The 15,160-nt window shown below is 45.4% G+C and overlaps 1 protein-coding gene across 1 annotated transcript in view; it reads left to right on the plus strand.

Moving 5' to 3' along the window:
• The window catches only part of cog4 (component of oligomeric golgi complex 4), a 59,493-nt gene that overhangs the window by 27,804 nt on the left and 16,529 nt on the right, over window positions 1–15,160 (plus strand). The window contains exons 10-11 of the mRNA XM_078211157.1: window positions 4,720–4,838; window positions 6,857–7,023. Of these exons, the coding sequence (XP_078067283.1) occupies window positions 4,720–4,838; window positions 6,857–7,023 (286 nt within the window). The remainder of the gene's footprint in view (window positions 1–4,719; window positions 4,839–6,856; window positions 7,024–15,160) is intronic.

The following is a 15,160-nucleotide window of genomic DNA, read 5'->3' on the forward strand; positions in this document are numbered from 1 at the left end:
CAGCGCTTCCACATCCTTCCTATAGTGAGGTGACCAGAACTGCACACAATATTCCAAATGTGGTCTCACCAAGGTCCTGTACAGTTGCAGCATAACCCCACGGCTCTTAAACTCCAACCCCCTGTTAATAAAAGCTAACACACTATAGGCCTTCTTCACAGCTCTATCCACTTGACTGGCAACCTTTAGAGATCTGTGGATATGGACCCCAAGATCTCTCTGTTCCTCCACAGTCTTCAGAACCCTACCTTTGACCCTGTAATCCACATTTAAATTTGTCCTACCAAAATGAATCACCTCACATTTATCAGGGTTAAACTCCATTTGCCATTTTTCAGCCCAGCTTTGCATCCTATCTATGTCTCTTTGCAGCCTACAACAGCCCTCCACCTCATCCACTACTCCACAAATCTTGGTGTCATCAGCAAATTTACTGATCCACCCTTCAGCCCCCTCCTCTAAGTCATTAATAAAAATCACAAAGAGCAGAGGACCAAGCACTGATCCCTGCGGCACACCGCTAGCAACCTGCCTCCAATCCGAAAATTTTCCATCGACCACCACCCTCTGTCTTCGGTCAGACAGCCAGTTACCTATCCAATCGGCCAACTTTCCCTCTATCCCACACCTCCTCACTTTCATCATAAGCCGACCATGGGGGACCTTATCAAACGCCTTACTAAAATCCATGTATATGACATCAACTGCCCTACCTTCATCAACACACTTAGTTACCTCCTCAAAAAATTCTATCAAATTTGTGAGGCACGACTTGCCCTTCACGAATCCGTGCTGACTATCTCGGATTAATCCGCATCTTTCTAAATGGTCGTAAATCCCATCCCTAAGGACCCTTTCCATCAATTTACCAACCACCGAAATAAGACTAACCGGTCTATAATTACCAGGGTCATTTCTATTCCCTTTCTTAAACAGAGGAACAACATTCGCCATTCTCCAGTCCTCTGGCACCATCCCCGTGGACAGCGAGGACCCAAAGATCAACGCCAAAGGCTCTGCAATCTCATCCCTTGCCTCCCAAAGAATCCTAGGATACATTCCATCAGGCCCAGGGGACTTATCGACCTTCAGTTTATTCAAAACTGCCAAGACATCCTCCCTCCGAACATCTATTTCCTCCAGCCTATTAGCCTGTAACACCTTCTCTTCCTCAAAAACATGGCCCCTCTCCTTGGTGAACACTGAAGAAAAGTATTCATTCATCACCTCGCCTATCTCTACTGACTCCATACACAAGTTCCCACTACTGTCCTTGACCGGCCCTAACCTCACCCTGGTCATTCTTTTATTCCTCACATAAGAGTAAAAAGCCTTGGGGTTTTCCTTGATCCGACCCGCCAAGGACTTCTCATGTCCCCTCCTAGCTCTCCTAAGCCCCTTTTTCAGCTCATTCCTTGCTAACTTGTAACCCTCAATCAAGCCATCTGAACCTTGTTTCCTCATCCCTACATAAGCTTCCCTCTTCCTTTTCACAAGACATTCCACCTCTTTTGTGAACCATGGTTCCCTCACTCGGCCATTTCCTCCCTGCCTGACAGGAACATACCTATCAAGGACATCCAGTATTTGTTCCTTGAAAAAATTCCACTTTTCATTAGTTCCTTTCTCTGACAGTTTCTGTTCCCAACTTATGCCCCCTAATTCTTGCCTAATCGCATCATAATTACCCCTCCCCCAATTGTAAACCTTGCCCTGCCGTACGGCCCTATCCCTCTCCATTGCAATAACAAAAGACACCGAATTGTGGTCACTATCTCCAAATTGCTCTCCCACAACCAAATCTAACACTTGGCCCGGTTCATTTCCCAGTACCAAATCCAATGTGGCCTCACCTCTAGTCGGCCCATCCACATATTGTGTCAGGAAACCCTCCCGCACACACTGCACAAAAACTGCCCCATCCAAACTATTTGACCTACAAAGGTTCCAATCAATATTTGGAAAGTTAAAGTCCCCCATGACAACTACCCTGTGACCCCCACACATATCCATAATCTGCTTAGCAATTTCTTCCTCCACATCTCTATTACTATTTGGGGGCCTATAGTAAACTCCTAGCAACGTGACCGCTCCTTTCCTATTTCTAACTTCAGCCCATATTACCTCAGTGTGCAGATCCCCCACGAAGTGCCTTTCCGCAGCCGTTAAACTATCCTTGATTAACAATGCCACTCCTCCACCTCTTTTACCAGCTTCCCTACACTTAGTGAAACATCTATACCCCGGAACGTCCAACAACCATTCCTGTCCTTGTTCTACCCACGTCTCCGTAATGGCCACAACATCGTAGTCCCAAGTACCAATCCACGCCCCAAGTTCATCTACCTTGTTCCTGTCTACCAGTACCCACCCTTGACCCTGATACCTTCCCCAATACCTCACCACCCTCACTGACTTCTGGACTACAACTCCCTTTCCCACTCCCCTGACAAATTAGTTTAAACCCCCCTGAAGAGCCGTAACAAATTTCCCTCCGAGGATATTGGTGCCCCTCTGGTTCAGGTGCACCCCGTCCTGTTTGTACAGGTCCCACCTTCCCCAGAACGTGTTCCAATTATCCACGTATCTGAAACCCTCCCTCCTACACCATCCCTGCAACCACATATTTAACTGCACTCTCTCCCTGTTCCTCAACTCGCTATCACGTGGTACCGGCAACGTACCAGAGATGACCACATGTTTCGTCTTGGCTCTCAGCTTCCAGCCCAGCTCCAGAAATTCCTGCTTTAAATCCCCGTCCCTTCTCTTACCTATGTCATTGGTACCAATGTGCACCACGACTTGTGACTGTTTCCCCTCCCCCTTCAGAATCTGGAAATGTTTTTTCTTTCCGGTTAATACTATTCTTAACTTCCTTGGTTGACCATGGCTGATTTATCCCCTTCCTAGAATCCTTCTATCTCTTTGGGATTTATCTTTGTTGAGTTATGAACTATTTTTATAAAGGTCTGCCATTGCTGGTTAACCATCTTTTTTGCTAAACTCCTTTCCCAGTCGACGCCAATCAACTTTGCCCTCATTCCTTTGTAATTACCCTTATTTAAGTTCACAGTTGTTTCTGACCCAAGTTTCTCACTCTCAAACTGAATGCCAAATTCTACCATGTTATGGTCACTGTTTCCTAGAGGATCTATTACTCAGATTGTTTATTAAAGCTGCCTCGTTACATATTATCAGATCCAAAATGATCTGATCCCTGATCTGTGGTTGGGTTCACAACATATTCTAAGAAACTATCCTGAATACACTCTATGAATTCTTCCTCATGGCTGCCTTTGCCAATTTGAATTTCCAATCCCCATGAGTAATGCAATCCCCCTTGATTAATGCACTGCCTTTTTTTACATGTCCTCATTATCTCCTGATTTATGCCCTGTCCTACAGCATAGCCAGTACAGGGGGCCTATAGACTACTTCCACCAGTGTCTTCTTCCCCTTGCTATTTCTTACTTTCACCCATATGGATTTTACATCATCTGATCCAAGATCATTTCTTGATATCTCTGTTAACTTGTTAAGTAGCATTTCATCTCATAATTACAAAACTACGCCACCACCTTTTCCTTCCTGCCTGTCCTTATTAAAAGACATTTACCCCATAATATTTAGTTCCCAACTTTGATCTCCTTGTAATAACATATCTATAATGGCTATAAGATCATATCCATTGACCTCAACTTGTGCTGTTAATTCATTTATTCTGTGCCGATTACTTTCCTGCCTTGTTTCTTCCTTTTCCTATAATGGCAGCAGGAAGAGTATCTGGGTGTCCTACAGTGATTTATGCTGATCTTAATGGTGAATTGTGGGCGGCCATTTGACCATCAGAGTGGAGCCTGATCCTGTCCTTGGCCAGGGGCCAACCACACAGACCTAGCCACAGGAGTCGATGGATAATGACCCCAGGAGTTAGAAAGTTGCATGACCCTCTTCACACGAGTAGGGCTGAATATGGTTAAGGTGCCTGAACTCTGATCAGATGACACATAATGGACGAGAGATGGAACTTGGGGCTTTCTCTCTGTGCTGCTCAATACTTCACTGTCCTGTATTTGAGTTGTGTTGAAGCAGGATGTGAAAGCTACAAATTATGGATAATTAGAAATAACAAGGATGTACTTCTAATAACTTGATAAACAATTTCAGTATTCAACTTAATCTAACACATTTGTAATGGTTTGGAACACCGTGTTACATTTTATGGGTAATTTATTGGTGTCCAAATCTAGAGTCTATATATATATATATAAGATACTAACAAATCCAATAGGGAACTCAAGAGAAACTTCCTTAGCCCGAGTGATTAGAATGTGGAACTTGCTGCCACATGGAGTAGTTTAGATGAATAGCTAGATTAACATGAGGGATAATGGAACAACAAGATATGTCGATAAAAGTAAATTACTGCGGATGCTGAATATTGAAAAATCTCAGCAGCTCTGACAGCATCCGTGGGGAGAGAACAGAGCTAACATTTCAAGTCTGGATGCCCCTTTGTCAGATATGTTAATAGGACCAGATAAATTAAGATGGGAGGAGGTTTGCAAAAACAGCAGCTGATCGACGTATTTGATATTAATTAGTTAGTATTATATTAATGTGACTGTGCTGGCTGTGATTTCTCTGCGTATTGCTAACTTCAAAAGATGCTAAATAGTCTGCTGACCAGCTTCTGTGATTTAATTACTTGTTACGCAGAGCATCAGAAGGCACTGGATAAACTGTGTAATCTCTGCTTGCTGAGCCGGAATATGCAGGAGCTAATTGGATATTACATCACCATGGAGGAGTACTTCATGAGAGAGATGGTCAACAAGGTAACTGTATAATGCTGTCAACTTCTCTCTCATATATCTGTGAAGCCGTGATTATCACGTTACAGGCACATAACACTAAGGAGGGAAAAACCAGCCTGGGTTCCTTCTTCTGAGCACTGTCTACGTCCCTATGTTGAAATGACAATTGGACAAGGTACCTGATTCTATCATACCAAGAGTCAATACCTACAGGAGAACAAAGCAGGAAAGAAAGGTTTACTAATGATAATGAAAACAGAATGTTTGTTAACTCCTTGCACTCGTATTAAATAACATGACATCAATTCTGTACCCAGGTGGAGGCCTGGCCTCTCTACATTTGAGAAGGGGAAAGTGGTTGGAACAAATCACTTCAAGGAACTGAGACCTTCTTAGTCTGTTTGGCTCTTCACCTCATGCTTACTATTCAGGAAAAACCCACTGCATTTTAACAATATGACCATAGCATCTATTATTAAGAAGCCTGTGTGCCTAGTTATGATTCCTAGGCAGAATAGTGTGATTTATGGTTCAGATGTTTGAAGATAATCTGACAAATTTAGCACTGTATCCATTTCCAGTGGAGGAACCCATCCAAACCACTAACCTTCCTTTTTCAGGCACTGACTGATTTGTGTATTCTAGCAGTTTTTGTTCATGTATTTGCTGTCGCAGCACACACCATGATTGAATTGGGACCTATCTGACCTACTGCCTTGGCCAATTTAACCATCTGGAGTGCTCCCAGTCCATGTGTACAGTGTTATAAAAGGCCTTGAATTAATCCTGCTTCTGAAAACTACCATGGTTTCTGCATCAGTCATACACATATCTATAGTATGCAGATCCCTATTCTTCCAGTAAGGTGCATGGTGTTGTGGTGGTTGTGTTAGCCTGAATCAATGATCTAAAGAAAATTCGTTTGATGGTATGGAACATGAGTGATACTGAAAAAAGAGATATTTTGTTGAAGCTTTTCACCTTGCGCTCATGAGGACATTCGCAAGAATATAAGGGAAATCATCATATTTATACTGTATGAGAAGTGAGTACTTATACTCTGGCAAAGTACTCTCTGATTGGTGGAGGCATTGCCTTGGAGAATGCACCAGTTGATGGTGACTGACAGTTAACTGCCAGGTATTGTTTGAAATTTAAACCAGGAAGCTTGACTCTGGTCAATGCATTGCAGGCTCATTCCTCAGGGCAATGCCTTGACCAATTAGAGTCAAGCAGCCTAGTTTAAATTTCAACCAATGTGTGGCAGTTAACTGTCAGTCACCGTCAACTGGAGCATTCCCCATGGCGACGCCACTACCAATCAGGGTCCATTTGCCTACCAATCAGCACTCTCGTCTCATACAAATGTCCTGATGGATGCAAGACGAAAAGCTTTGATAAAATAGTGTCTTTTTTCAGATCTGAAGAATGTGACTTCAAATCTTACCATGACAGTTTGAAAATGTACATCGTTTTTTAAAGAATAATTCTGGAAATAAGAGGTTGATTTTGGTAAAAGTGACCATGAAGCTGTTATTGTTTACAAAAAAATAATTCACTATTGTGTATTATGGAGGAAAATCTACTGTCCTTAGAATGGTCTAGTTTGGACCAGGGAGCGGCACGGGCTTGGAGGGCTGAAGGGCCTGTTCCTGTGCTGTACTGTTCTTTGTTCTTATCTAGTCTGGCCTATATGTAACTCCAGTCCCCCATTAATGAGGTTGATACTTAACTGTACAGACGCTAATGTTAATACCCAACTACTGTTTCTCACTGTGATCATTTACCTCAGAGAAACAACTTGGATTTTGGATCTTGACAGCATCTTGAATATATTAAATTTCATGTAAGATAAAGCCGATGCAGAACACAAGTGGAGGTCCTGACGGTGTGGATGCTTTAAGAGCCATATTAGGAGAAGGCTTTTAAAATGGGGAATAAATCACAGATGGAATTTGGGATTTTCTCAGTTTGTATGGCAGAGTTAATCATTGAATAAACTTGCTGAGTCATGTAAAGGTTGTAATGTTTGATTGCAGGCTGTTGCGATGGATGTCTGTGAAAAGGGCCAGTTGACATCCAGCATGGTGGATGATGTGTTCTTCATTGTGAAGAAGTGCATTGGTCGTGCTCTGGCAAGCTCAAACATCGACTGTCTATGTGCCATGATCAACCATTCCACCACCTTACTAGAGTCGGATTTCAGGTAATCAAGGCACATGATAATATATGTTTCTTGTCATTAATGTTACAATGTTTATTGCAACCCCCAACATATAGCAATCTGTTCTATTGCCTCTCACGTTTTGGCAGTGTGATTAACAACTTATTCTGGTAGATGGCATATATTGTAAAATTTAAATGTGTACCATCAAAATAAATCGACCACTCACAAACAATGAACCCAGTGTCATTTAGATTGAAAGATAAATTTTGGAAAAACTCAGCAGGTCAAACAGCATCTGTGGAGATGGGAAGGGAGGGTCAGGGTGATGATTTTCATGGGTTCTGGCAGAACGTTGTTGACTTGAAACATTAACTCTACCGTTCTCTTACCACAGAGGCTGCCTGATCTGCAGTGTTTCCAGCATGTAATGATTTTCATTTCTGATTTCCCACACCCTACAGTGTTTTATATCTTCCATTTGTAGAAGCTGCAACAATGTAATATCAGGCTGTTAAAACATCAATACCTGTGGAAAATAATATCCCTGTCTCTGAGCTGTGTAAGAAGTTTAACAACAGGTTAAAGTCCAACAGGTTTATTTGGTAGCAAAAGCCACACAAGCTTTCGGAGCTCTAAGCCCCTTCTTCAGATGAGTGGGAATTCTGTTCACAAACAGAGCATATAAAGACACAGACTCAATTTACATGAATAATGGTTGGAATGCGAATACTTACAACTAATCAAGTCTTTAAGAAACAAAACAATGTGAGTGGAGAGAGCATCAAGACAGGCTAAAAAGATGTGTATTGTCTCCAGACAAGACAGCCAGTGAAACTCTGGCTGAAACAAGACTGGCTGTCTTGTCTGGAGACAATACACATCTTTTTAGCCTGTCTTGATGCTCTCTCCACTCACATTGTTTTGTTTCTTAAAGACTTGATTAGTTGTAAGTATTCGCATTCCAACCATTATTCATGTAAATTGAGTCTGTGTCTTTATATGCTCTGTTTGTGAACAGAATTACCACTCACCTGAAGAAGGGGCTTAGAGCTCCGAAAGCTTGTGTGGCTTTTGCTACCAAATAAACCTGTTGGACTTTAACCTGGTGTTGTTAAACTTCTTACTGTGTTTACCCCAGTCCAACGCCGGCATCTCCACATCTGAGCTGTGTGCCAGATGTGTTGCATATTCTCTTTTCCAGAGATGCTGCAACTCTCAAGTTTTGCTTTCTTTGATTTTGATCTTTTCTGGCTCTCGCAGAGTAGCCCTTTTGAGATTGATTCTTGGTGCTTTGGAAAGTGAGCCGATGTTCTGCATCTCCTGCAATGTCATGTGTTGGTCTGTTGCAGCTGTAATATCCCAGTAATCCTCAATGTATTGTTTTCTATTTGCTAACTGTCACACGGCTAGCAGGAACCCTCAGCATCCACATGGTATACTTGTACAACTTTTGCTGTATTTAACTTCACTTTCTTATTAAAGGTAAGGATAGATAAATTTTTGAACAGAAAAGGAATTAAGGGTGAGTGGGCGGGTAAGTGGAGCTTTGAGCCTGCCTGCCATTCAGTATGACCATGGCTGATCCTCTATCTCAGTGCCATACTCCCGCTCTCTCCCCATCCCCTTGATGCCTTTAGTGTATAGAAATCTTTCTGTTTCCTTCTTAACTATATTCAGTGGCTTGGTCACCACAGCGTGCTGTGGTAGAGCATTCCACAGGTTCACCCCCCACTGAGGGAAGAAGTTTCTCCCCATCTCAGTCCTCAATTGGAGTCATGCCTGGCACAAAGGGAGATAGTTGCGGTTACTGGAGGTCAATCACTTAATTCCCAGACATCGCTGCAGGAGTTCATCATAGAAACCCTACAGTGCAGAAGGAGGCCATTCGGCCCATCGAGTCTGCACCGAACACAATCCCACCCAGGCCCTACCCCCACATATTTACCTGCTAATCCCTCTAACCTACGCATCTCAGGACTCTAAGGGGCATTTTTTTTTTAACCTGGCCAATCAACCTAACCCGCACATCTTTGGACTGTGGGAGGAAACCGGAGCACCCGGAGGAAACCCACACAGACACGAGGAGAATGTGCAAACTCCACACAGACAATGACCCAAGCCGGGAATCGAACCCGGGACCCTGGAGCTGTGAAGCAGCAGTGCTAACCACTGTGCTACGTGCCGCCCTGAGTTCCTCAGGGTAGTATCCTAGACCCAACCATCTTCAGCTGCTTCATTAATGATGATCGTCCATTGAAAGGTCAGCAGTGGCGATGTTTGCTGATGATTACACAATTGGTTCAGCACCATTCGTAACTGCTCAGACACTGAATCAGTCTGTGTCCAAATAAAGCAAAACACGGGCAACATTCAGACTTGGGCTGGCAAGTGGCAAGTAAAATTTGCTACATACAGTGCCAGGCGATGACCACGAGAAAAGATCTGACCATCACCCCTTGAATTCAATGCCATTACCATTGCTGAATCCTCACTATCCACGTACCAGAGGGGGGTTACCACTGACCAGAAATTGAACTGGACTAGCCATGTAAATATTGTAGCTTCAGGTCAGAGGTTGGGAATTCTGCAGTGAATAAGTCCCCTCCTCACTCCCCAAAGCCTATCCACCATCTTGATGTCAGGAGTGTGAGGGAATACTTTCCACTTGTCTGGATGAGTGCAGCTCCAACAACACTCAAGAAGCTTGATACCATCCAGTACAAAATAGCCTGCTTGATTGGCAACCCATCCATCACCTTCAACGTTCAGTCCCTCCACCACTGATGCCAAGTCGCAGCAGTGTGTAACCTCTATCAGATGCACAGCAGCAATTCACCAAGGCTCCTTCGACAGGATTTTCCAAACCCACAATCTCTACCACCTAGAACTATAAGGGCAACAGATGCATTCCCTCTCAGCCACACACCATCCGGACTTAGAAATATATCACTGTTCCCTCACTGTCATTGGGTCAAAATCCTGGAACTCCCTTCCTAACAGCACAGCACACAACACCACCACCTTCCTTATCAAGGACAATTAGGGATGGGCAATTAATTGGCACAAAAGTCCACAGCCCAGGAATTTGGAATTAATAAATGAAGTGTCAGTAATGGTACAGACGAATCTCTGGGTCAGTGTTAATACAGGAGGAATCTCTGGGTCAGTGCTAATACAGAAGAATCTCTGGGTCAGTTTTAATACAGGAGGAATCTCTGGGTCAGTTTTAATACAGGAGGAATGTCTGGGTGAGAAGTACAGGATTAATCTCTGGGTGAGAAGTACAGGAGGAATGTCTGGGTGAGAAGTACAGGAAGAATGTCTGGGTGAGAAGGACAGGATTAATCTCTGGGTGAGAAGTACAGGAGGAATCTCTGGGTGAGAAGTACAGGAGGAATCTCTGGGTGAGAGGTACAGGAGGAATCTCTGGGTGAGAAGTACAGGATTAATCTCTGGGTGAGAAGTACAGGAGGAATCTGGGTGAGAAGTACAGGAGGAATCTCTGGGTTAGAAATACAGGAGGTATCTCTGGGTGAGAAGTACAGGGGGAATCTCTGGGTGAGAAGTACAGGGGGAAATCTCTGGGTGAGAAGTACAGGGGGAATCTCTGGGTGAGAAGTACAGGGGGAATCTCTGGGTGAGAAGTACAGGGGGAATCTCTGGGTGAGAAGTACAGGGGGAATCTCTGGGTGAGAAGGACAGGAGGTATCTCTGGGTGAGAAGTACAGGTGGAATCTGGGTGAGAAGTACAGGGGGAATCTGGGTGAGAAGTACAGGAGGAATCTGGGCGGGAAATACAGGAGGTATCTCTGGGTGAGAAGTACAGGGGGATTCTCTGGGTGAGATGTACAGGAGGTATCTCTGGGTGAGAAATACAGGAGGTATCTCTGGGTGAGAAGTACAGGGAGAATCTCTGGGTGAGAAGTACAGGAGGAATCTCTGGGTGAGAAGTACAGGAGGAATCTCTGGCTGAGAAGTACAGGAGGAATCTCTGGGTGAGAAGTACAGGAGGAATCTCTGGGTGAGAGGTACAGGAGGAATCTCTGGGTGAGAAGTACAGGTGGAATCTGGGTGAGAAGTACAGGAGGAATCTCTGGGTGAGAAGTACAGGTGGAATCTGGGTGAGAAGTACAGGAGGAATCTCTGGGTGAAGTACAGGAGGTATCTCTGGGTGAGAAGTACAGATGGAATCTGGGTGAGAAGTACAGGAGGAATCTCTGGGTGAGAAGTACGGGGGGAATCTCTGGGTGAGAAGTACAGGGGGAATCTCTGGGTGAGAAGTACAGGGGGAATCTCTGGGTGAGAAGGACAGGAGGTATCTCTGGGTGAGAAGTACAGGTGGAATCTGGGTGAGAAGTACAGGGGGAATCTGGGTGAGAAGTACAGGAGGAATCTGGGCGGGAAATACAGGAGGTATCTCTGGGTGAGAAGTACAGGGGGATTCTCTGGGTGAGATGTACAGGAGGTATCTCTGGGTGAGAAATACAGGAGGTATCTCTGGGTGAGAAGTACAGGGAGAATCTCTGGGTGAGAAGTACAGGAGGAATCTCTGGGTGAGAAGTACAGGAGGAATCTCTGGGTGAGAAGTACAGGAGGAATCTCTGGGTGAGAAGTACAGGAGGAATCTCTGGGTGAGAGGTACAGGAGGAATCTCTGGGTGAGAAGTACAGGTGGAATCTGGGTGAGAAGTACAGGAGGAATCTCTGGGTGAGAAGTACAGGTGGAATCTGGGTGAGAAGTACAGGAGGAATCTCTGGGTGAAGTACAGGAGGTATCTCTGGGTGAGAAGTACAGATGGAATCTGGGTGAGAAGTACAGGAGGAATCTCTGGGTGAGAAGTACAGGTGGAATCTGGGTGAGAAGTACAGGAAGAATCTCTGGGTGAGAAGTACAGGAGGAATCTCTGGGTGAGAAGTACAGGAGGAATCTCTGGGTGAGAAGTACAGGAGGAATCTCTGAGTGAGAAAAACAGGGGGAATCTCTGGGTGAGAAGTACAGTAGGAATCTCTGGGTGAGAAGTACAGGATTAATCTCTGGGTGAGAAGTACAGGAGGAATCTGGGTGAGAAGTACAGGAGGTATCTCTGGGTGAGAAGTACAGGGGGAATCTCTGGGTGAGAAGTACAGGAGGAATCTGGGTGAGAAGTACAGGAGGTATCTCTGGGTGAGAAGTACAGGTGGAAGGTGGACGCCGTGGAGGGATTGACTACGGAGTCTCTGTGGGTGGAGGTTAGGAACAGGAAGGGGTCGGTAACGTTGCTGGGTGTTTTCTATAGGCCGCCCAATAGTAACAGAGATGTTGAGGAGCAGATGGGGAAACAGATCCTGGAGAGATGTAGGAATAACAGAGTTGTCGTGATGGGAGATTTTAATTTCCCAAACATAGATTGGAATATCCCTAGGGCTAGGGGTTTGGATGGAGAGGAGTTTGTTAGGTGTGTCCAGGAGAGTTTCCTGACACAGTATGTGGATAAGCCTACTAGAGGAGAGGCTGTACTTGATCTGGTGCTGGCTAATGAACCTGGACAGGTGGAGGATCTCTCGGTGGGTGAGCATCTTGGGGATAGCGATCATAATTCTATCTCCTTCACGATAGCATTGGAAAGAGATAGGATCAGGCAGGCTAGGAAAGTGTTTCTCTGGAGTAAAGGGAAATACAGTGTCATCAGGGAGGAAATTAGACGGGTAAATTGGAAGGAGGCATTCTTGGGGAAAAGTACCGAAGGAAAGTGGAGGATTTTCAAGGAATGTTTGTCTGGAGCTCTGCATGACAACGTTCCGATGAGACAGGGGGGTGTTGGTAGGGTACGGGAACCGTGGTGCACGAAGGTTGTGATGAACCTGGTGAATAAGAAAAGAGAGGCGTACAGAAGGTTCAGAGAGCTAGGAGGTGTTAAGGATTTAGAGGAGTATACGGGATGTAGGAAGGAGCTTAAGAAGGAAATTAGGAGAGCGAGAAGGGGTCATGAGAAGGCCTTGGCGGGTAAGATTAAGGAGAATCCCAAGGCTTTCTACAAATATGTCAAGAGTAAAAGGATGAGATGTGAAGGCATAGGACCCTTAAAAGGTGAAGGGGGAAAAGTTTGTGCGGAACCGTTAGAAATGGCGGAGCTGCTTAATGAATACTTTACCTCGGTATTCACGGTGGAAAGGGATCTGGGTGGTTGTACTGCTGGTTTGCGGTGGACAGAAAGGATCGAGCATGTGGACATAAAGAAAGAGGATGTGTTGGAACTATTGAATGGCATCAAGGTTGGTAAGTCGCCGGGACCGGATGGGATGTACCCCAGGTTACTGTGGGAGGCGAGGGAGGAGATTGCGGAGCCTTTGGCGATGATCTTTGCATCGTCGATGGAGACGGGAGAGGTTCCGGAGGATTGGAGGATTGCAGATGTGGTCCCTATATTCAAGAAAGGGAACAGGGACAGCCCGGGAAATTACCGACCGGTGAGTCTAACCTCAGCGGTTGGTAAGTTGATGGAGAGGATCCTGAGAGACAGGATTTATGATCATCTAGAGAAGTTTAGTATGATCAAAAGTAGTCAGCACGGCTTTGTCAAGGGCAGGTCGTGCCTTACGAGCCTGGTTGAGTTCTTTGAAAATGTGACCAAACACATTGACGAAGGAAGAGCGGTGGATGTGGTCTATATGGACTTCAGCAAGGCGTTCGATAAGGTCCCCCATGCAAGACTTCTTGAGAAAGTGAGAGGGCATGGGATCCAAGGGGCTGTTGCCTTGTGGATCCAGAACTAGCTTGCCTGCAGAAGGCAGAGAGTGGCTGTGGAGGGGTCTTTCTCTGCATGGAGGTCAGTGACCAGTGGAGTGCCCCAGGGATCTGTTCTGGGACCCTTGCTGTTTGTCATTTTCATAAATGACCTGGATGAGGAAGTGGAGGGATGGGTTGGTAAGTTTGCTGACGACACCAAGGTAGGTGGTGTTGTGGATAGTTTGGAGGGATGTCAGAAGTTGCAGCGAGACATAGATAGAATGCAAGGCTGGGCGGAGAAGTGGCAGATGGACTTCAACCCGGATAAGTGTGTGGTGATCCATTTTGGCTGATCCAATGGGATGAAGCAGCAGTATAATATGAAGGGTACCATTCTTAGCAGTGTAGAGAATCAGAAGGACCTTGGGGTCCGGGTCCATAGGACTCTTAAATCAGCCTCGCAGGTGGAGGATGCGGTCAAGAAGGCGTACGGCGTACTGGCCTTCATTAATCGAGGGATTGAGTTTAGGAGTCGGGAGATAATGCTGCAGCTTTATAGAACCCTGGTTAGACCCCACTTGGAGTACTGCGCGCAGTTCTGGTCACCTCATTACAGGAAAGATGTTGAAGCCATTGAAAGGGTGCAGAGGAGATTTACAAGGATGTTGCCTGGATTGGGGGGCATGCCTTATGAGGATAGGTTGAGGGAGCTTGGTCTCTTCTCCCTGGAGAGACGAAGGATGAGAGGTGACCTGATAGAGGTTTACAAGATGTTGAGAGGTCTGGATAGGGTAGACTCTCAGAGGCTATTTCCAAGGGCTGAAATGGTTGCTACGAGAGGACACAGGTTTAAGGTGCTGGGGGGTAGGTACAGAGGAGATGTCAGGGGTAAGTTTTTCACTCAGAGGGTGGTGGGTGAGTGGAATCGGCTGACGTCGGTGGTGGTGGAGGCAAACTCGTTGGGGTCTTTTAAGAGACTTCTGGATGAGTACATGGGATTTAATGGGATTGAGGGCTATAGATAGGACTAGAGGTGGGGATGTGATCGGCGCAACTTGTGGGCCGAAGGGCCTGTTTGTGCTGTGGCTTTCTATGTTCTATGTTCTATGAATCTGGGTGAGAAGTACAGGAGGGGTCGCTGGGTCAGTGATGATACACGAGGAATCTCTGGCTCTGTTGATACAGGTTCAATCTCTGGGTCAGTGTTGATCCAGGAGGAATCTCTGTTTGAGTGTTGGTGCAGGAGCAATCTCTGGGCCAGTGTTGATACAGGAGCAATCTTTGGCTCTGTTGATACAGGAGCAATGTCTGGGTCAGGGTTGGTACAGGTGAAGTCTCTGGGTCAGTGTTGATACACGAGGAAGCTCTGTGTAAGTTATAGCCCATGAAGACACTGGAAGAATGTGTCAGTCGTAAATAGTTGTTTACAACTGAATTTTGTTTCTTGATTCGGGGTGAAACCTTGCAGGAG

This window comes from Mustelus asterias, chromosome 4 (genome assembly GCF_964213995.1).
Source record: "Mustelus asterias chromosome 4, sMusAst1.hap1.1, whole genome shotgun sequence".
In the NCBI taxonomy this organism is placed as follows: Eukaryota; Metazoa; Chordata; class Chondrichthyes; order Carcharhiniformes; family Triakidae; genus Mustelus; species Mustelus asterias.